Here is a 22,002-nt window from a genome sequence, read left to right as displayed (position 1 = left end):
CACACTGCATTATATACACACACACTACATTATATACACACACACTGCATTATATACACACACACTATACAAACACACACTGCATTATATACACACACCCTATACAAACACACTGCATCCACTACACACACACTGCACAAACACTGCATCCACTACACACACATACACAGCTCCCCTGTCTAAACACACTGCATCCACTACACGTGGCATGTATATTTTGTGCATTTACCTTTAGAAATAGTTTATTTTCCAAAATGGTAAATGTACAGAATATCGGCAAATTATATCGGCTATCGGCCTGAAAGTTCACAGGATATCGGTATCGGTATCGGCTCTAAAAAATCAATATCGGTCGATCCCTAACCTATTTGTCTATAGCTTCCGTGACTGTCTCCGCCGGGCTGTAAATTAATAGCAGGTCAATTAGTACTTTTTGGGTGCTAAACTATATACATACATGTATGAGGTAGTCTTTCTAGCATGAGGAGGCGTGGCTAAAGAGACATATTGTGCGGCATTCTGCAAAACATTTATATTTTTATGCAAAAACTCTAAAAAATAAATGTGAGCATGCAAAAATCATACAACTTTTACCCACCTCTAAGAAAATCTGTAAATATGGTAATGCATGTTGTACCTTAGATGAGGGGTTTAAACTGTTATCTCTGTGTATATATTTCATTTTGCAGGAATATGGTTATGGCTCTTAAAGAGCTTTCTATACGGGGAGATTTTAGGACTACTGTGGAGTACCTCATCAAACTGTTGGAAACAGAGTGCTTCCAGAACAATGAGATTGACACTGGTTGGCTGGATTATCTAATTGCAGAGAAAGTCCAGGTGAACCTTGGGTATCTTTTGTCATTTTTATGTTATGAGTAATTAATGTAAAATCAAAAAGAAGATCCTGCACACACAAATTCTCAGAGGACTGACTTTATTTGAAACCCTCTGGCAAAGTTTCAGCCGCAATATGGGCTTTTATTGAGGCTTGATTAGAGCCCATATTGGGGCTGAAACTTGCGGGAGTGTTCAGAAAAAAAGTCACTGTTTTATGATTTCTGTGTTTGCCAGCTCGTACTTTTGCTTTTGTTTATAACCTTCTGAATTGTGTACTGGGTCTGTGCACCGTGTGAAGTATATGTCCACCCGTTTGGTGAGTGTCGTCTCTTGGTATTTTCTACACATCAGTAATTAATGTAGCAGGTCACATTATAATTCTCTGTAAAGCGTCAACAAAACAAAGTAATTGCAACAAGAGATGTTGGACATACCGGAATAATAGTGGCAAACAAGCTTCCATGAGTAAGGATGCTCTGTTAACAAGTTGGAAGAATGTTTGTTTGGTTGTGTTCTATCTTGAAGGTAAGATTGCTTCTCACATTGATATTGTTCTCTACTGTTTTTAGGCTGAGAAACCGGATACAATGCTCGGAGTGGTCTGTGGGGCTTTAAATGTAGCAGATACTTTGTTCCAGACCTGTATGAATGAATTCCTTCATTCATTAGAAAGGTATGATTATAGATTTCAAACATCCGCATTCTTCCATTATTTACATAAGCACATTGCTATTTTTATATGTTTTATGAGTGTTGTTGAATTAAACAACTTGAGTAGGCTGTATTTGCTTGTGCAATATGTAGAGCACCATGCTTTCTTTTGAATGTCTTTCCATTTCTTGGAAATGGGTGAAAGAAGGTGGTGTTGTAGAACACATTGGCTTTAGTTCCAGGTACGAAAACATCCTGATTATTTTGGATGATGCTGGAGGAATTATGTTTGCTACATTCTTATATCCTTGGTGCTCACTTTAAGCTTCATATACAAATTTTTTTATCTTTCGTTCATAAGCAACATGTTTTTCAGACTTTCTAATTAATCAATCAGTTAGGTCAAAGCAAAGCAGATTCCTTTTTTATGTGTTGTGTGCAAATTTGGGCATATACTCTTCTGCATTGCTTTACTTGAGTAATCTTGAAAGGATCACTATAGGGTCAGGAACACAAACGTATTCCTGACCCTATAGTGTTAACACCCCCATCTAGCCCCCCTGGGCCCCTCATGCCTCCATAAATATAGTAAAAATCTTACTGTATTTAAGCCTGAAGCTGTAAATCTGCATGCTGTTAGACTCAGAAAAACAAGCAGTCTGCTGACATGTGGTAGCCTGATCCAATCACAGTGCTTCCCCATAGGATTGGCTGAGACTGACAAAGAGGCAGATCAGGGGCAGAGCCAGCATGATTCATACACAGCCCTGGTCAATCAGCGTCTCCTCATAGAGATGAATTGAATCAATGAATCTCTATGAGAAAAGTTCAGTGTCTGCATGCAGAGGGAGGAGATACTGAATCACAGGATGCTGTGCACAGTGCTGCCCTGTGCTCTGCTGACAGACCTATTATGCCTCCATCAACTCCGAAGTCCCTCTGGTTCACTCTGAGTGACTGCAACTGGAGGTGTTCCTAGCTTTCAATGTAAACACTGTATTTTCCTCAATCTGTTTTTGTTGTTTTTAATTTAGATTATCCTGGGTGGAGAAAAAGGAAGTCCTCCACCTGGGTAGCCAGACCTGTGTGAGCTGTGCTCACACACCACTTGATACATTTGATCCTGCATTTGGGGGAGCAAGGCATGATGCAGGGGTGTGCCGTAGCCCTCTCCCCCTCCTCCCCCCCCACACACACACTCTGGCCCCACGCTATTTAATCAAAAAATATATCATATATAAAAAATATATATATTAATATATAAGGAAACATTTTTTACAGTTAATAATTTGAAAAGTTTATCCAAAAATATTAAATAATTTGGAAATATTAAATTGTGGCCTCAGTGTGTAAAATGTTTTGAATATTGTGTTAAACTCCTTGCACACTTGTTTGGGTTTAATGTTTTATATCCTCAGATATGTTAAATGTGCATGTTATCTCCATTGTACGTGGCTGCAGGATGCTTGCTAATAAAATATTGATCATGTCTTCAGAGGACAGGTTCTTCCTGCCGCAACACTGCTGAACATTGTTGATGTGGAACTCATCTCAGAGAGTGTGAAATACAAATTAAAGGTACATTTTAAGCATTTCTAATAATGTTAAGAAAATGTTTGTACTGCAGAATAAACTTGGAAAACCCTAATAGGAATACTCTTCACAAACTATCCACAAACAATCATAAATTAAAAAAATAGTCAATATATCCTTACTTAAAGCATTTCCTTACTGCAACTCTCCCTTAAGTACTTTTGGCCTGAAAACAGGATGTGCAGCTGAGTGTACTTCTGTAAGGGAATGCATGACTAGTGATATGCTTTTATCATTTTATTTAAATACGACAATCCATTTTTTTACCATGATTTTAAATACTAAACTATGTGCAGTTCTCGTACTGTCTCCCTCCCACCCCTCTCTTTTGGCTTGCATTTTGTTAACAAGGAACAATATTGGATATAAAACTTAAAAAAAAAATTCTGTTAATCTCTTTTTATTGAAATTTTCATTTTTATCGCAGTAATGCAGGATTTGTTACAAGCCTATATATATATATATATGTTTTTCAGTAACTAGGCATTTAGTACGGGGAGTGCTATCCAACATTGGTGCGTTAACAGGAGTGTGTGAAATGCTTACGGAGAATGGCCGTGGGGTACAGGTGATTTTAAGTGTAACCCTAGCGGGTTGTGATAGCGAGGCCTTCTTCTAAGTGTGCCCCTAACCAAGGGGGACTGCAGGGGGATGGGGCGGGATGAGGGCTAACAGTGGAGTGGTATTATACTCATCGCTGGGGCAAGACCCCTAGATGCTGGGTGCCGGAGCATACAATTGTTGGCCAGTAGGCTCTTTAACGTGTGGGAGTATGTAAACTGGGTGTAAATCAAACATTATCTAAACATGAATGTTCGAGTTGCAGATGTGAGATTCGGCTCTCGACTGAGTCAGGTTTACAGTAGTGGGGTCAGGCTGTCGGGAGATTCAGATGGTCCTGTCTGCCTGAGGACCCGGTGTCCGTGCCGGATCGTTGGTCTGTAGGCTGTTTAGGAACTGGGAGGTCCAGGGCCTTAAAGAGGGTCGGTGACTCTGCCAGCGTGGATATTTTGTGGACAGTTCCCTTGTGTGTGACCACCAAGAACCTGGGGGATCTCAAGTGGTACTCCATTCATGCTTCTCCAAAGAGGCTGGTGACAGGGTTCAGCGATTATTGCCATTGTAGTGTGGATCTGGTTAGGTCTTGCTAAATTGAGAGACTAGCTCCCTCGAACGTTAATGGCATCTTGCCTCGGAGTGCCGTTATCAGGATTCTTCTGTTTTGTGAGGTCGAGCAGCGCACTATCACGTCTCGAACCATGTTGGAGGATGCTCTGCCTGATGATAGTAGCCAGTTGATCCCGTCAATGTTAAATTTTTTAGCATGTGTTGGTGGCAGTAAGGAGGCTACTAGTAGTGAGGGAGCTCCTCAGGTGTGATGGCATCAGGTAATCACCCAAAGCTTGAGGTGGTTGCATCGGGACCTGTCATCCAGGGCTATGTAGTGGAGAGAGAGAGCTTGGTGCTCGGCTTGTAAGGCCTGCACAGAGTCCTGTAATGAGGACAGTCCATGCTTAATGTTTGAATTGTCGTCCTCTGAGGACTTCACCCTGTCAGTGACTGCTTGTACGTCTGCCTTAATGGCTGCCTAGTTGATTGCTAAGAGGCTTTTGATCTCTGTGTCTAAATTAAGAAAGTTCCGTTGTGTGACCAGGGCCGACCCATCTGAGTCCCCCCCTTGCTGCTGCACCTGCTCTGGTTGGAAGTCAGGTGGCCGGGGTCTGCTGTTACCTTAGTGTGGTTGTGATCCGCTGCTCCCGCCATTTTAGGAGGTGGTTGTCACAGCAGGGCTCCAATGTACCTGGACCCTGATGATGAGTCCAGGGGTGGCTTTTGGGACCATCTGACCATTGATGCTGGGACAGGTAAGTAATTGGCAGGGAAGTCTTCTCCCTCCGGATCCCCTGGAGGCTCAAAGCTGCCTGGCAGTGCCTGCCAGTCTAGGCCTGTTGTGGGTCTGTAGGGCCCGAGGTCTGCGTTCCGCCGGTTCGCCTTCGCCGGGTATACAAACGGCATAAGGTGCTTCCAGACGTGCTCAGCTTATGTCTGTGATCGGGTGTCGGGGGGCTTGAACACAGAATTTCAGGCGTTTTAACAGCGTATAGTGTGGAGCTATGCAGAGTTGCGTCCGTTCGCGGTCAAGCTCAGCCCTCCTAAAAACTAAATTTTGAACACCGAAGAGAACAATATATCCACTATAATGTGGATAAAGGAATATATTTTTGTTCTCCCCTTTGTGGTTCTTCATCAATGGTGTGGTGACGTCATTAGAGTGTTTTATACTTTTTCTATTTTATTGGAACAGTGAAGCATGGTTCCGTTGAATTTTGTTGCATATTAAGCATTCATTTTTATTGTTCCGTTCATGAAAAGAACATTAAAAGTGTTTGCAATTATGAGGTTTAACATAACAATAAATGTTTAAATATGTCTTTTTTATGAACATAATAAAATATTGAGCCACACTTGCTTTTACTATTATCAGAATGCTTTTAGTACTGTCAGAATGTCAGTTTTTTTTGTCGTTGCTTGAAGTTATGTTACACTATATTTATGCACAAGCATCAGAATAGACTCTATCCCTAAGGGACTGATCACTTCTAGTTTGTTGCTGTTATTGTAAAATAAATAGCATTACTGTAATGATATTGTAAATGTAAGATGAATGCTACAATCTCTGCATGAAACCTTGTAACGTTTTGTAGCCCTTTTTGTGGCCATTTTTGGTGTGCCATCTTTCTAAATGTTCAGTGTCATTCTTTTCCATACTGTACCCCTCTGATGCAGGTAGCCCGTCAATCCCTTACCACCTATGTTACCATCATGAATAACTCTCACATAGAGATAGATGTCCATCGTCTGAGTGATGGAGGTCTTCTGCTGTCCTACGATGGAAATAGCTACACCACCTATATGAAAGAGGAAGTAGAAAAGTATGTTAACTGTTTTGATGAATTTCTGAAAAGACACAGAATATCCCAGAAACCTAATGTTATCTGTTTGTGTAATCTGCCTGCTCGCTTTTAGGAATAAAAAAATAAAAAAACAGACTTCCAATTTTAACAGGTCACATTAAATTAAGCTGTTTACAATTCTAAGTATAACTGAAAATAGGAATAAAGCCAACAGTTATGGCATGCATACATATAAGAAAATCCTTAATGAATGTGTACAAATTTATGACCTGCTGAAAGTAATTTTGCTCTTTTAACCTGCAATTCCACAGATACCGTGTAACCATAGGAAACAAGACTTGTGTGTTTGAAAAGGAAAAGGACCCAACTGTTGTTCGTTCCCCCTCTACTGGAAAATTGCTGCAGTACACCGTGGAAGACGGATGCCATGTTCAAGCAGGAGAATGCTTTGCTGAAATTGAGGTAACGTTCCTGAAATCCAAATTATCGCTCATCATTTTTGTGCTTATTTAAAATTCTCAATGGGTAACTTTCTGTTTCTATAATTACTTATATATTACATATTCTGTTAGCAACAGAAAAAAATGTGGAAATGTGGAAAAAATGGAATTGTGAAGCCTATTGTAAGACTGAAAATCAGGGAAGTTGCAAACAACAACAAGCTTTGTATTAGCAGTTATCCTTAAACATTATTTAAAAGCATGCATCAGAGCTGTCTCCAATAATCCTTTAGCTACCGCTAGTTATAGAGTGAGTTGTATGTATAAAATACCATTTTTTTGTAGTTATGAAGTGTTCGATTTCCTGCTGTGGGTTAATGGGGTTTGATGTTAAATCCAGGTATAAATTCGAAGTACATTAAACTGGATTTTAAATCCGGCGTATATCTATTTTCCATTTTTTAGTTTTGTGATATATACTGATAGTTTGTATAAATGGTGTGATTTAATAATATTAATATTCCAATGATATTTAAAAATATTACATATTAAAAGGTTTTATCAGATTGCTTGGCGGTTATAGTTGAAGGGACACCTTAGTCACCCAGACAACTTCAGCTCAATGAAGTGGTCTGGGTGCCAGGTCCCTCAGGTTTTAACCCTTCCGATGCAAACCTAGCCGTTTCAGAGAAACTGCTATGTTTACATTTGGGGTTAAGCCAGCTTCTAGTGGCTGTCTTCCGGACAGCCACTAGAGGCGCATCTGCGACGCTGGAGGCATATTATGTCTCCATCGCGCAGAGTGTCCATAGGAAACCATTGAGAAATGCTTTCCTATGGACACTTTCAATGCGCATTCGGCTCCGCTAACGTCGGACGGGGGAGCTGACGTCGGCGTGGGAGGAGAGGTCACCAGCGCCGAGAGAGCCCGGCGCTGGAATAAGGTAAGCTGCTGAAGGGCTTTTAACCCCTTCAGCGCCACCCTCAGGGCACTATATCTATAAAACTGCTTTGTTTTCCTGACACTATAGTGATCCTTTAATAAATGTATTTTTGTATTATGTGCTGAATCCCATGCCTCTCATCTGTGACATAGATCTGATATCTTAATTACATAATGGTGTGCCGTGATTTCTCGATCGCTGTGTATTCTCCATTGGATGACATTAATGTACATGTTAACATACAGAAAAGAGAGGATGACATAGGAATGACCTAGGTCTAGAATGAGTGAAATGTCGTATATCATCCTTATCACATTTCTAAATGAATGTTCATGGAAAGTTTTAGGAGTGTCATTCTCCAGTAATGGGGCAAACGGTTTTGCAATGATATGTCCTCTTCCCTGGTTCTCCAGGCGCCTCCAATAATGGCAGCTAAACGATCCTGCCAATCATTCTCTGGTAGTGAGCATCATAATAAATGCCCCTGTGTGCATAGACCTCATGTTTTGGGCTGGCTAATGATGTACTTATGACTGCCGGATGTGGCTTTACATCTCTTATTATTATATTATCTATGTTTGTGCAGCATATCATACTGAACCTCTGTACATAGAAACACCAAGCACCTTGACTACTTCCAAGCACTGGTCAGTTGGTCGTGGTGCTTGGAGTTACCCTTTAAGGTAAAGTTGTTTTGGCTCTTAGAGTGTCCCAGTATTTAATCAAAAAGAGTAAGGGAATAACCCTTAATATGGCTAGACCAATTCTATCCTTTTATAACAGAAAGATATTATAGGCTGGGTGTATCATTCAATGATGGTAAAAAATATATCTTGAAATGAAACAAACATTGTGGTGGGAAGATTAAAGTGGCTCTGTCATCCCTTCCCCCCTTCCCAAATATCTTTTTAAATACTTACATTGACTGTGTTGGAATGTCACTGAAATTTCAGCTTGGTTAATTATTATTATTATTATTATTATTGCCATTTATATAGCGCCAACAGATTCCGTAGCGCTGGTTAACAGATACAATAAGACAACGTAGGGGTCTACTTTGTCTATTGTATGTTTCCTACATTTAACAAAGCTTGACAAAAAGACAGAGCTCCTGCTGCCAAGCTTTGTACAGCTCTTGGCTGTCGCAAGAGACAGCTACGGAAAAAGCCATTGTCTATAGAGGGTCCTACTGGATCTTCCATTCACATCAGTGTTGAATTGTAAGTGTTAGTGTACCAGCACTGACTTTGGTTCATGGCAAATGAAGCAACGGGGACTAAAGAGTATCCCATGGAAGAAAATGGCAGCGTCCACAAGGGGACAGATTAGGGAGGTGTCAAAGCCACCGTTGGAGGTGTTTGCAAAATATGCTGAGACCCCAAAATGTGACAGAGCCACTTTAATACCTCAGTCATACAGAGTTCCTGGCTGCCTAGGTCACATAATCTGAAGTGGAACTATCCAACTGACACATAAGTGCCTAAAAGCAGATTTAAAATGGTCATGAAGGTTGGAGTAACCCTTTAAGTAACTGTGTGCAGTAAGACAGGATCTTGGTAAACTCACTTAAAGCTTAATGTTATGTCACTTTACTCTCCATTGCAGTTGTACGATTATTATATTGGAAAATCATTAGTGAGGCTACAATTTCTATCCATCTGTTTTGTCTGTCTTAAATTACCTTTTACAAAACACATGACCCAATTAACCGTAAGTAAGAAGCTGTCACGGTGTTATTATAACATAAATCTTCCTGCAGGTAATGAAGATGGTGATGACTCTCCTCGTTCAGGAATCTGGTGTCATTCATTATGTGAAGCGTCCCGGCGCTGTGCTGGAATCTGGCTGTGTAGTGGCTCATCTTGACTTGGATGACCCATCTAAACTCCACCAGGCATGTATTAAACATCTAACTATGCATTGAATTTACTTTTATTGCCTGCATCAAACAGTCATGTTTACTTGTGTGCATTTCCTAAAGCATTCTTCTGTTTCTGCTAAAATTAAAAGGTAATCTGAGGTGTAGCTAGGATATATAGCTTCTGGGAGGAAATGTATTAGCCATACGTTCTATGAAATGTAAAAAAAAAATGTTTTAAACATGTGCCACTCCACATTCTCCTCGCCTGCATGTTTGTATCTCCCGTCCCCTCCTTCAGGGTCTTTTGACTTCCCTTATGTGTCTCTGAACCCCTCTTTTCCCTTGTGTGTCTTTAACATCAACCCCCCACCAGTATTGTAGCATGGCTGGTCTAACAGGGAGTTCTATGCAGAGTGCTGCGAGTGGTGAGAGATTTGGGGAAATTATGTTCAGTCATATCCCCACCCTGTCTACTTGCTGTGTTTTGCTTGTAGTTCTCTGTAGATCAGACAGATGCTGAAGATCCTATACTGCAGCCACGCTACAATAGATGACTGTACGGGTAGAAGGTTCTATTAGGTGGGACCCTCTGGCCCATTCTTTTATTGTATTACTCTCATAATTGAAATCCTCAGTGGATGCTAGTGTGGTGGGCCTTGTTTTGCCCCCATTAAAGTAATGCCTTCAGTCCCTGCAGCACACCATCCATTAAGCCCTTACTCTGTGGTTCCTCATTCTCCCACACAGCATGCCTAGTGACTGATCTCTTTATTAGCTTTGCCTCAATCCTGCACATCTTAGGGGTAGCTCCAGGACGTATTATCAGAGGGGATGTTTTATTTCTTTATATTCATATAATCCTGTTGGTGCTGATGGAGTAGTAGTGGTAGTGGATTTTAAGTCTGTTTTGTTTAATAGTAGAAATAGCGTTATCTTGCATAAAGGTAACTTATATAGCAGTATAGGTGATAAGATATTATATTGGCTGGTTGTATCATAAAGCCCTCATATGGACTGCAAACTGCATTCACTCACTAACGGATTGTTTTAAGGAGAGTTAGCTTGAAATTACATTAATCTTGCTCAGTCGTGTGGCGATTGGATGGCTGCCATATTTTATTGTTTCTTAATTGCTGTCCAAATACTGATGGCTTACTACTTGTGTATCCAGACTGAGCTGTACACTGGAGATCTCCGCCCACAGCAGACACTTCCAATAATTGGAGAGAAGCTTCATCAGGTGTTTCACAATGTGCTGGATAATCTGGTCAATGTGATGAATGGTTACTGCTTGCCTGAGCCCTACTTCACAGCCAAGGTGAGGAGAACCAGAATGCTCACCAAATTCATTATTTAAATAATGCACATATTTATAGTTCAAATAAATAAAATGTTAGTCACGTTAAGCTGTATCTCCTGCTTGTTACTTTAACTTGGTATTGCTACATTGTAGCTAAAGGAATGGGTACACAAGCTGATGAAGACCCTACGGGACCCATCTCTTCCTCTCCTGGAGCTTCAAGAGATCATGACCAGTGTGTCCACCAGAATTCCACCTCCTGTGGAAAAATCTATACGCAAGGTGATGGCTCAATATGCCAGCAACATCACCTCTGTTCTTTGCCAGTTCCCCAGCCAGCAGGTATGTTTGGATTGCAGTGTCTGTGAGCACATTGTACCCTTTTGTAGACTAACTGTTCTATTTTAAAAAATACATATTGTACTGAAAACTGATCACCGTGTTTGTTCCATCAGATTGCCAACATTCTAGACAGCCATGCAGCTACCTTGCAGAGGAAAGCCGATCGGGAAGTATTTTTCATGAACACTCAGAGCATCGTCCAGCTTGTACAGAGGTGAGAAGGTTGGGAAAGTTCATTTGACATGTTATAACTTCATTAAGCATTTCAACGTTGATAATGTAAAATATTTCTAAAATTATGCACATTTGGTATCTTTGATATCTATGCCGAGCTGGAAATAAATTAATATATTATTCGCAGGCAAGGGATTTTAAACGTGATTGATAGCATACATAAATGATCTTGAAGTTTATTTAGCAAATGTAATATGTTACTTTATGTGACTTATTACAATGTTTCTTACCGTAGCTAGCAACCAATGCATTTGCTAATACTTACAGATTATCAAGTTAGGCTTGTTTTTAAATATACTTAACCTGTTTGAAGACTCAAGCAGTATTTGTGGAATGCATATTATCTCTAACAACCGGTATATTTTGTGTTGGTTAAAACTAAAACATACATGTGCATCCCCTTACAATGTAACATATATACTTTAAAAAATATTTTATTTTCACTTGCCTTCCTTCCCCTCTCCCTGTTCTCATTAGTTGGTGAGATTGTATCTATCTCTTTTCTGGAAGAGCTAAGTGTCCTCAGTGTACTTCAAACTTCTCTTTTCTACATATCAAACAATTTGAAAATTATCACACAAAAAAAAAACAACTTGTGGTTGTATTTATACCATTGGGTTAACTCGTTTTTATCTTGTCTTGCAGATACCGCAGTGGGATTCGAGGTTACATGAAATCAGTTGTACTTGATTTACTTAGAAAATACTTACAAGTAGAAACACAATTTCAACATTGTAAGTAACTCACATTCCCTCAAGACTATAAGCTGAATAACACCTGGTGTTGAAACCGCCTTGCAACTATTTTAAAGGGACACTATAGTCACCAAAACAACTTCAGCTTAATTAAACAGTTTTGGTGTTTAGATCATGCCCCCGCAGTCTCACTGCTCAATTTTCTGTAATTTAGGAGTTAAATCACTTTGTTTATGCACCCTAGTCACACCTCCCTGCATGTTACTTACACAGCCTTCCTAATAACTTCCTGTAAAGTGATATTGAATGTTTATACTTCCTTTATTGCACAGTCTGTTTAATGTCTAATTTTTTATCTCCTGCACTGTTAGTAGCTGGCCAGACCTTGCAGGAGTCTCCTGTGTGTGATTAAAGTTCAATTTACAGAGCAAGAGATAAAAACGTATAAAGCAAGTTAACATCTGATTGAAAATGAAACCATTTTGTTTTTCATGCAGGCTGTGAGAGTCACAGCCAGGGAAGGTGTGGCTATGTCTGCATAGACAGAAACAAAAGTGATTTAACTCCTCAATGGCTGAGAATGGAATTGAGTTAAAGTTGTTTTGGTTACTATAGTGCCCCTTTAAAGCTGAAACTTAATATACATTGTAACTGATTTTACACTGTACCACTTCTAACATTCCCACCACAGTGCTCTCTTATTGTTGCTTATGTTATTTGTAGTGTTCATACAGTTAAAATTGATGGAAATTAGAATGTCAGATTCAGTACTTGAATAAACACCACTTGCATGTGTATAACATTTTAAAGGAAATCTCCAAGCACTTAACTTTAACGTGCTGTAGTTTTGGTGCCTGGAGTGCCCTGGCCCCCTCTTAGAGAAACATGTCAAACTATTACCGGAGTCCCAACAGGTGCACAAAGATGCAGCCCCTGCATCCAGGTTATTCTTGCTGATTCTTCTCTGTTGAGTTAATCAGGGGAGCGCAGGGCTATGCTCATTGGCTGAGAGAGTGAGTTGAGCACTCCTAGACAGTGAGTGCAGCCCTGTATCACCCATGCTTAGCTCAGTGAACATATCTGGCGTCTCCTTTCACAAATTGCTTTTGGAGGACTCCAGGGCACTCCTGGCACCATATCACTGAGGATGACTATAGTGGTTATGGTGATTGGCATGTTCTTTTAATAAAATGTGCAAGACAAACTTTGGAGTCATTTAATAAGTTTGGAGGGTAAAAACTGTCTGACATGGGAGCTTCCAATCTGGGCTATCTAATTTTTGTTGGATTAACCTGATCAAGCCGTGTACATGTATACAGACGTTATAGCACTTACTATATATATGTTTACTGTCTGATTAGCTCACTATGACAAGTGTGTTATTAATGTCCGGGAACAATACAAGCCAGATATGACGCCAGTTCTTGAGTGCATCTTCTCCCACGCACAGGTGGCCAAGAAGAACCTGTTAGTTACCATGTTAATTGTAAGTATGTCAAGTAAACCTAAACATAGCACTTATCTGTTAGAATAGCAAAAATAAAAATCGTATTAATCCATGAAACCTGCTCCAGCCAACATGCTTTTGTTTCCTTTTTTTTTTTTTTTTTTTTTGCATACGTCCTGCTGTAAATGATTTTCAGACTTCTGGGGATTGTAGTTCATCTCATGGGAGCTAAAACTCCCAGAAACCCTTGTTGTCCTCATTAAGCACAGCTCAGGATAAGGTGATGGCAGCTAGAGAAGTTGAACACATTGTGATTATCACCGTAAAGAATGGGTTTTTGCAAGTTTAAATAGTGTACATTTTCTTTATTTTAAATGTGTCGGTTTTTATGTATATCTTTAATGTATTGTGTACATAATGCAGAGAAATTACTTAGTCAGCTTCAGCCTGCACGAATAGTGAATTAAAAATGACCTGCAGATACTTCCTGAAAGGATCAATTACAAAGAGATCAGCAACTCATGAAAACTGCCATCAGCATTATTTTATAATGTAACTAATATGACACTGCTGTATCTGCATGATGATTTTCCTTTGAACATTTTGAGCACTTCATTGTTTTGAGTGAACACGTTGTTTTTTTATGAATTGCTTCTGATAATATCTGCTCCCCAAGGATCAGCTTTGTGGACGCGACCCGACACTTACAGACGAGTTAATGGCCATTCTTAATGAACTGACTCAACTGAGTAAAACCGAACACTCGAAGGTTGCCCTTAGAGCACGACAGGTAAGCTACCAAGGCTCATTTCTCTTTTAGAACATGTTTTCATGGAATGGTTTTAGTTATATGTCTATTGCAGTGGTTCTTAGTTGGATCCACAAGTCATTCCAGAGGTCCAGGTTTTGTCATTAGAACAGATCTTGGAAATACTTACATATTCTGTACACTGTACATGCATGTGCCGAAATGTACTAATTGCAATAAATGCAGCCTGCATCTATATATTTTCAATAGTTTTAAAGGTAGAGATTCTATCACAGGATCTAACATAATTTCGTATTAAATGTAATTTATTCAGAATAACTAAAATCATTAATAAATACAGCAGGTATGTAGAAATCACAATATGTTTTGTATTTCTTGTGGCAATCCCAATTGCCAGACCCACCGATTGCCGTTCTAGATTTTCCCTATTCTGAGTACTATAGAAGTATATTACTATAATAAACCTGTTATTTTATTTTTTATATATATACATTAAGATAGATATATAATGGCCCCAAAGCAATATGTTGAATTACATTCTTAATTAAAAATTGGGGAAAAAAAAAAATTCTGGTTAATTAATTTTTATTTTTAAAGATTTGGACCAGAAAAACGATTAAGATCTCCAAATCTTTTTTGCACACGTTTAATTAATATAGTTGATTGATTTAGTATACTGGAGTTTATCTTATAAATCATATATAATATAATTTATGTGATGCAACAAGTTTAGGGACTTTTTTATTTTATTTTATTTTTACATCCAGAAAATAACTATCAGCAACTAATTGGCTTTCATGTTCTTTTCCAGTCATCACACATAATCCCATTATTGTGGGAAAACACATGTAGCCTTCGAGATTGCATTTGGCAATTTAGTTTAATTCTACGTTTTATAGATATCAACATGTTTGTAAGTTTTAAAGCTGATTTAAGTTTATAATACTGGAAAAAGCATCAATTTACAAGACTGCCTTTCTTCTAGGTTTTGATCGCTTCTCATCTCCCTTCGTATGAACTGAGACACAATCAAGTGGAATCCATTTTCCTGTCTGCCATAGACCTCTATGGACATCAGTTTTGTCCAGAAAACCTAAAGGTATATGTTCTACTTAGAAATTAGTGTTTTTAAATGTTTTTATAAACTAGAATGTGCCGCACAGTGTATGCTAGTGGAGCAGTGACTCCCTGGTCCGATGAACTGATTATTTAAGCCGTGTTTGCAACATATATGGCCCTGATTTCTTTAAATACACTTGTTGGAAGAAGGGAGAGAGAATGCATTATTAATACCCTCAAATATATGGTTTAGTGAACAAAAGAAGGAATAGTTATGAAAAAAAAAAAAAGGTTTTAAAAGTAGAGGGTGTGAGCTAAAGACTGGGATCGGTCAAGGTAATGTGCAAATTGAACACTAATTTTAAATACCTAAAACCGTAGATTAACTGAATTAGTAATTCAGTATTTAAACTTACAAATGTCTTTCCTGAAGAACTAATAAGTGGCGTCAATCTGAGCATTTGTTGTCGGCACCCTGGATGGGCTCAGCTGGTGGCATTATGTTCTGTCATAATTTTTCTTTGGAATTCTGAGATAGTGACTTTATCAATAAACCCTAGAGAACAAGGAAATGATTCTTTGATGGAAAAAATGTATTGTTCTGTACATTCCAGGTCTCTCTTGCTCCCTTAAGCAGTATAAATCCATACTACTTAGCATTTACTATACCATAATGGCTAACTGCTTATTCCTGTATTGGCTTTCTAGAAACTCATCCTTTCTGAAACCTCCATTTTTGACGTCCTCCCAAACTTCTTCTATCACAATAATCAGGTTGTTCGCATGGCTGCTTTGGAGGTAAGGACAAATTGCTGGTTCTCTTTATTCTTTGTTGCATTCATTACCATTTATTAAGAATATTTGCTGAATATATTGGTTTAGTTCTAGTACAGTTTTCACATGATAGTTTCTCAGGCACAACTAGACTGCCGTTTTTGGTCATAGGGCTGCCGTTTTGCCACCTAATACTGCGAATACTGATTCTCTTTAACCCATGGGCCTTTTATTGCTAATAATATATATATTGATATGGATCCGTGACAGCTGGTTAGGTAACTGCTCAGGAATTGAAATCAAGTAATTTCTTGCAGGTAATGCTTTCCTTATATTATTTCCCCCCTATTTTTTCCTATTATTCCCCCCCCCCTATTTTTTCCTATTTCTAGAAGTATTTTCCTATGCAAACATTATTTACATTTTTGTTACTCTCACTCTGTTCTTATCTATGTATTTCCAGTTGATCCTTGCATTGGTATTACTAATACAGTTTTATACCGATTTAATTTGTGATCCTCGAGTCTTTTTGAGATAAAAACAACTGTTAAAAAATAGAAGCTCAGTCAAAACATGCCGATCACAGTGATGTATGAATTGCTTGTATCGTAATCTAGCATCTTATCATCGCTTTCTGTGTGGCCTACACATGATCTGCATGCTGCAGTCCAGTTGTAAACTTGAAAGTTTTAATACTGGCAATGATCCTACGGCTTATTCACGTGGAAGGGTGCAGTCCGTGTTATAAATCAAATACATCTGTATAGTAGATTACAGACATCTTTTTCTTCCATTATCCACTAAATACCAATTGAATCTATATGCTGTAAGAGAGAAGGCAACGAATGTAGCTAACTGGATATTGGAAAGATTTGTATTGTAATTAATCTGAAGAGTGACGTGTCTGTCTTTTCCTTATAGGTATATGTAAGAAGAGGGTATATTGCCTATGAATTAAACAGCTTGCAGCACCACCAGCTCCTGGATGGAACATGTGTGGTGGAATTCCAGTTTATGTTGCCATCTTCTCACCCAAACAGGTACGGTATAGCAATGAAGGCTGCTCTATATAGCTTGTTGCCTTGTGCACATGTCACATGAAGTGCTGAGCGGGCTGTTACAAGAATGTTCATGTGTTTAGGCTGTTTGATTAAAGCATGGACACCAGCTCTCTGCTTTGGCAAATCATCTGTCTCTGGGCTTATAGTCAGGAATCTAGAAGATCAGTGAGCATGGGAGATCACATTCAATGATTCTGTACCCAGACCAGTATTTAGTTACAGGACAGTACTAATAGTTATTGAATTAAATGTCTCATTGAGATATTTCACATCATTTGAATCTTACAGGCTTTTAGTGAAATGTGATAGAAGTAAATTAGCAGTGTAGCTGTGTCTGGGGAAATGCAGTACATGTACAGTCTTTATATCGGGGCCAATACAGACTGGAAGAAATCTCCATATAAATCTATATATCAATATGTTCCATCAGCAGTTGCAATCCCAGAGCACATAAAGAGGCTCTCTTTCTGGTCAGTGGGTTCTGGTGGAATTATCCCATAAATGACTGTCATGCCGTTTTTTGCTACGTAAGTTAATAGTGGTCATAGTGCCTCTGCAGTCACCTTATTGACGGCTCTACTCACAGATTATTTTTTTTTTTATTATTTTATCTTACTGGCCCCCATTGGCATGGGAAACTGGGGTCATGTGGGGGAATGAGAGGGGTCAGATCCTATCAGGGGTGTTGCTAGTTTCTGTATACCTCTGGGGCGTAAACCCAAAGGAAAACTTGATCACACCTACAGTAATTGAGTCGCGGGGTTATGTTACCCATGAAAAAGGAGGGGAAGCATACAAAAAAAACTAACAAAGGTAATTATTGTGATCCCATCAGGGTTATTCACTTAAGTGAGAATTCAAAGTAAATTTCTAATTTTACTCCAAAGTAGCCAAACTGTAAGTATCGCTGACTTAGAGAATTTTTCTAATACAGCTTTTTTGGTCTTAAATTTGAAATTCACTTTGAACTCTCACTTTAGTAAATAACCCTGCATGAGTATCTCTCTGTGAGTGTCTAAGTGACTGATTAAAGGGTCACAACAAAATAATATTATATAATAGCAGAGCTTCTTTGCTTAGTCTTTTTTAACTTCATTAGAATTCCATTTGTTTTAGATAAAACGGTTCATGAGAAGCAGAAGGACATCTAACCCGACATTGAAAAGCAAAGCTGTATATTGATTTTTCTTATTAAAACATGAATGGTATTGGGCAGAGAATTTCACATTTTAGACCAATTTAGCTGAATTGGAAAATATATTGGTTATTTCTCCAGCTTGACTATTTTAGCCCAAAATTTACAAATCTTGGCCAATTCCTGAAACTTTCAGTGTAGTGTATAATGGTGGGTTGAGAAAAGAACTATAATTGATATTATTTTCAGGGAAGAGAAAAAGTGCAGGTGATGATAAATAAAATGTGCAGGTCAAACACCTAAGGGTTAATAATGCATGATATGGAACATCATTTAAAAAGTGCATCCCAATTGATGCAAGTTTTTCCCCAAACTTGCAGACCACTAACTACCAATTCTTAGGACATCACATTGGCAAATGTAATCATATCCTTATATCTGCCAAGGTGACTATTAATGGATTATATATAGCTAGCACACCGACACTCTTTTTTTTAAAATATGTATGTTAGATCTCTTCTGTTATTCAGATCTCTGAAGTCTGCAAAGTGAAAGGAACCATAAGCACCAAGGTGCATTAAAAAGAGTAGGTTCTTGCGGTAACCATTAGAGTTTAGTATGTAAAGAGTCTTTTAGACTGCTAGATTCCATGTAACACTCACTGTCCTGTTATTTGCCCATTTAATTACAGAGAGATCAGCCCTACACTGAGCAGGTATGAGAGCAGAATTCTAATTCTTAGAGCATGGGGGATATCTCCATTCATCTCTTACAATGCTGCTGTTATTTCTGCTTTCTGCTTTTGCTTTTAAGCTATGTTTGAACATCCTAAAGCTTATCGTGACTTCATTGAAATCATCTCTAATAATGACTTTTGTCCTTGGAGTCCCTTGTTTGCGATAGATCTGCTGCTCTAATAGCTGAGCTTTGCTCCTTGTTTTGCAATTACAGTGGGAATGTTTCACTGCCAGAATAACATGTTGACGTGGGTGAGATGTCAAACTGGGTCAGTGTATTAAAATACGGTAGCTGCAAATAAAAGATCACTGGCCTTCCATCTACTACTAGCTATTCTGTTAGTGAAAGAGAACTGTAGTGTAACCTTTAGCATCCTCCCAGAATGCAGACGTGTCAAACTGCATCCCATCCAGATGGACTACAACTCTCAGAATCTTCAGTCCTCCATAAACTATCAGAGAACATCTGGACAACTGCAGTTCCACACCACTGCTTAATGGGACTCTTAGTACTAATATAATCTTTCTCCTAATGTTAATACCATTGAACAATGATAATAATCTCTGATGAGGGATTAGAGCTGTTAATTTCATGAAAAGATTAAAATCCAAACTGTCAGATGTAGAATGAATGCTTCTCCCTCTGCTGGTTCCTAGCAGGGGGTTGCAAGCATTACAATGTAAATAACATGTTTCCTAGCTGATTATGCAACAGACTAATTGTTTTATTGTCCAGCTCTCTATAATCCTGTCAACATAATAGATATGAATAGTTTCCATTTCCTGCCTCTAGTTACCTTGGATAGGTAACAATGTAAATACAAATGTATGCTATGTAATTCCCCTTGTGTAATTAATGCTATATTTTCAATAATAATAATATAATATATTTAAATAAGGGAGAAGCACATAAAAAGCATGTATACAATCTGCAGCAGAAATATTTTAGTATAATGCAAACAATAAATGTTAGAAATTCTGTATTTAAACAAATAAATCACATATAATCAAATGCTCACTATGAATGGAAGAAAAGGAGATGAAGGAATAACGAAAATTTATAAATCCATAACAATTTAATAATTATACAATAATTTACATACATTTACAATGTGTTCCTCGAGTCATCTGAGCTCAAACGGGTAAAAATAACTCTTATGTGATCTTTGAACATCAAGGATGGGGAGATTTGTTTATCCTAGCGAGTATTTTGGCTTATAAACTAAAAAATCAGTAAACCATATCAAATGACTTTTTGTCACATGCTGAGTTTAATAAGGGAAGTATTTACAGGCATTGCATGTTCAATCGTACTACTGGCATTTATCATTTTGATTAGATAGCTGATGCAGGTATGAAGTAGGCAAATAATTTAGTGTGGCCATTTAACAGTGAGATAGTGTCCAGGTGAGACAGCAGTATGTACAGCTTGAGTAGTTGTGTATGAAATCTATGAGGCATATGAATGTACAGCTTACCCTCCCAAGATCATATATTTAGTTCTGTTTCAACGTCCATAGAGTCTTGAGTTAACATGTCAGGCACACCAGTAACCGAAAAACAAATTAAGAACATCTGACGAATGTGACTTCTTCATGTTCATGTTTGAGCCTCTGTCTAGTCCAGTGGTAGTGTCACAGTGATGGTTAAAGGGACACTATAGTCACCAGAACAACTACAGCTTATTGCATTTGTTCTATAGAGTAGAATGGCAGATGGTGGACACTATAGGGTCAGAAATATATGTTTGTGTTCCTTTAAGAGTGTCATTTGAATGATGCTGTTATGGTTCAGCACTCATAGGAATCATTTCAATGCTCTTTATAAGAGTGCCATTTTTTTTCAATTTATATTTTTATTAGAGATTTTCACACAAAAAAATATATCTGCTTCTTAGTATAACAAAGGAAGTACAGGGTATTGGTTATTTCAGCTGGCATGGGTTATACGTGCCTATTTCTTGTGTCTGTATGTATATGTAAGAGTGCCATTTTTAAAGGTAACTGTAGGGCTATGGAAAGAATGGAGTTCGCGCTTACAGTAGATTCCTAGATGTTCTAGAACTGCATTGTTCTTGATGACATTCTAAAGTCCTGCAAAGCATTATGGGTTTTGTTGTTATCCAACATCTGGGGATCTACATTTTTGGCCACTGCTGGCTTATATTATCTCAAACCCATGTGTTGTTGTTTAGGATCAGGGGATATCAGTACTGTATAGGGAATCATCTTCATTCAAGATGCAATAACTCCAGCAAAGACTAGCTGAATAGGGTGGTAGTTACAATTTGTAGCATCACTGGGTTTGGGGTAACTCACCATTAACGATTACTGTTTGTGCCAAAGTTGCAGTGAAGGGTACACAGCATTATACATGTCTGCGCCATATGAAGATGATTCCACTATCTGATGTAAACATAACATGAAAACTACAGTTTACAAATCCATGTTAATATTCAGATGTTTTTACTGTATCTTTTCTCTGGGTCACAAAACCAGCCCCTATCTATGCGTTCCTTTTTTGCATGGACAGAAGCAGACAATGTCTTAAATGGTTTGGTAGATGATGCAAAGTGATACTTGTGTTTGTAATGACTAAATCCCCAAACTAAACCCAGAGTTAAAGCATACAGTTAGGAATCTGTAAGTATTCTATTGCTGGAAAAGGTAAAAAAATAAAGCAATGTTTGTCACTAAATCTTGTTAATATTACATATAAAGTGGTCTTCTCTAGAATGAATGGACACAGCAATATGATTGCTGGCAATCATGCACCATCATTTTTTTTATTTATTTTTTAAAGGAAATTTTCTGATCAGTATTAGTGAAATCCTCTAGATTTGGCTATCTTACTATTCACAGCAGGGTTCACTGCATGTATAAAAAGGGTTTTGTCAATGCTTTACCAGTGGTTACAGGAATCATTTTTAACAGCAACAGATAAAGGCCCTTATAATGCTGGATGAAAAGCAGCTCTTTTCTAAGCAAGAGATAATTTAAATATACATATTATGTATTTCGAAATATACAAAATGATGTGGACAGCTGATGATATTTTTCAAATCAAACTGGAGTTGGCCCCTACTTTGCTACAATAACAACCTCTGCTCTATTAGGAAAGCTTTTTGCTTACAGTTAAAGGAGCACTATAGGGTCAGGAACACAAACATGTATTTCTGACCCTATAGTGTTAAAACCACTATCTA

General features: G+C 38.3%; 1 protein-coding gene across 5 annotated transcripts in view; it reads left to right on the top strand.

Annotated features, from left to right (window-relative positions):
* The window catches only part of ACACB (acetyl-CoA carboxylase beta), a 159,948-nt gene that overhangs the window by 90,898 nt on the left and 47,048 nt on the right, over nt 1-22,002 (top strand). For 3 of the 5 annotated variants that reach the window (XM_063454678.1, XM_063454676.1, XM_063454680.1), the window contains 16 exons: nt 690-840; nt 1,410-1,513; nt 2,988-3,069; nt 5,872-6,017; nt 6,311-6,461; nt 9,143-9,277; nt 10,416-10,562; nt 10,698-10,886; nt 11,000-11,100; nt 11,766-11,854; nt 13,177-13,301; nt 13,939-14,052; nt 15,017-15,130; nt 15,799-15,888; nt 16,786-16,904; nt 18,752-18,775. In XM_063454678.1, the coding sequence (XP_063310748.1) occupies nt 690-840; nt 1,410-1,513; nt 2,988-3,069; nt 5,872-6,017; nt 6,311-6,461; nt 9,143-9,277; nt 10,416-10,562; nt 10,698-10,886; nt 11,000-11,100; nt 11,766-11,854; nt 13,177-13,301; nt 13,939-14,052; nt 15,017-15,130; nt 15,799-15,888; nt 16,786-16,904; nt 18,752-18,775 (1,881 nt within the window). The remainder of the gene's footprint in view (nt 1-689; nt 841-1,409; nt 1,514-2,987; nt 3,070-5,871; nt 6,018-6,310; nt 6,462-9,142; nt 9,278-10,415; nt 10,563-10,697; nt 10,887-10,999; nt 11,101-11,765; nt 11,855-13,176; nt 13,302-13,938; nt 14,053-15,016; nt 15,131-15,798; nt 15,889-16,785; nt 16,905-18,751; nt 18,776-22,002) is intronic. The other 2 variants (XM_063454679.1, XM_063454677.1) reach the window with 1 other exon arrangement.

Source organism: Pelobates fuscus, chromosome 5 (genome assembly GCF_036172605.1).
Source record: "Pelobates fuscus isolate aPelFus1 chromosome 5, aPelFus1.pri, whole genome shotgun sequence".
Taxonomy (NCBI): Eukaryota; Metazoa; Chordata; class Amphibia; order Anura; family Pelobatidae; genus Pelobates; species Pelobates fuscus.
Note: the sequence above shows the minus strand (reverse complement) of the source record. Positions and strands in the feature narration are given on the sequence as shown.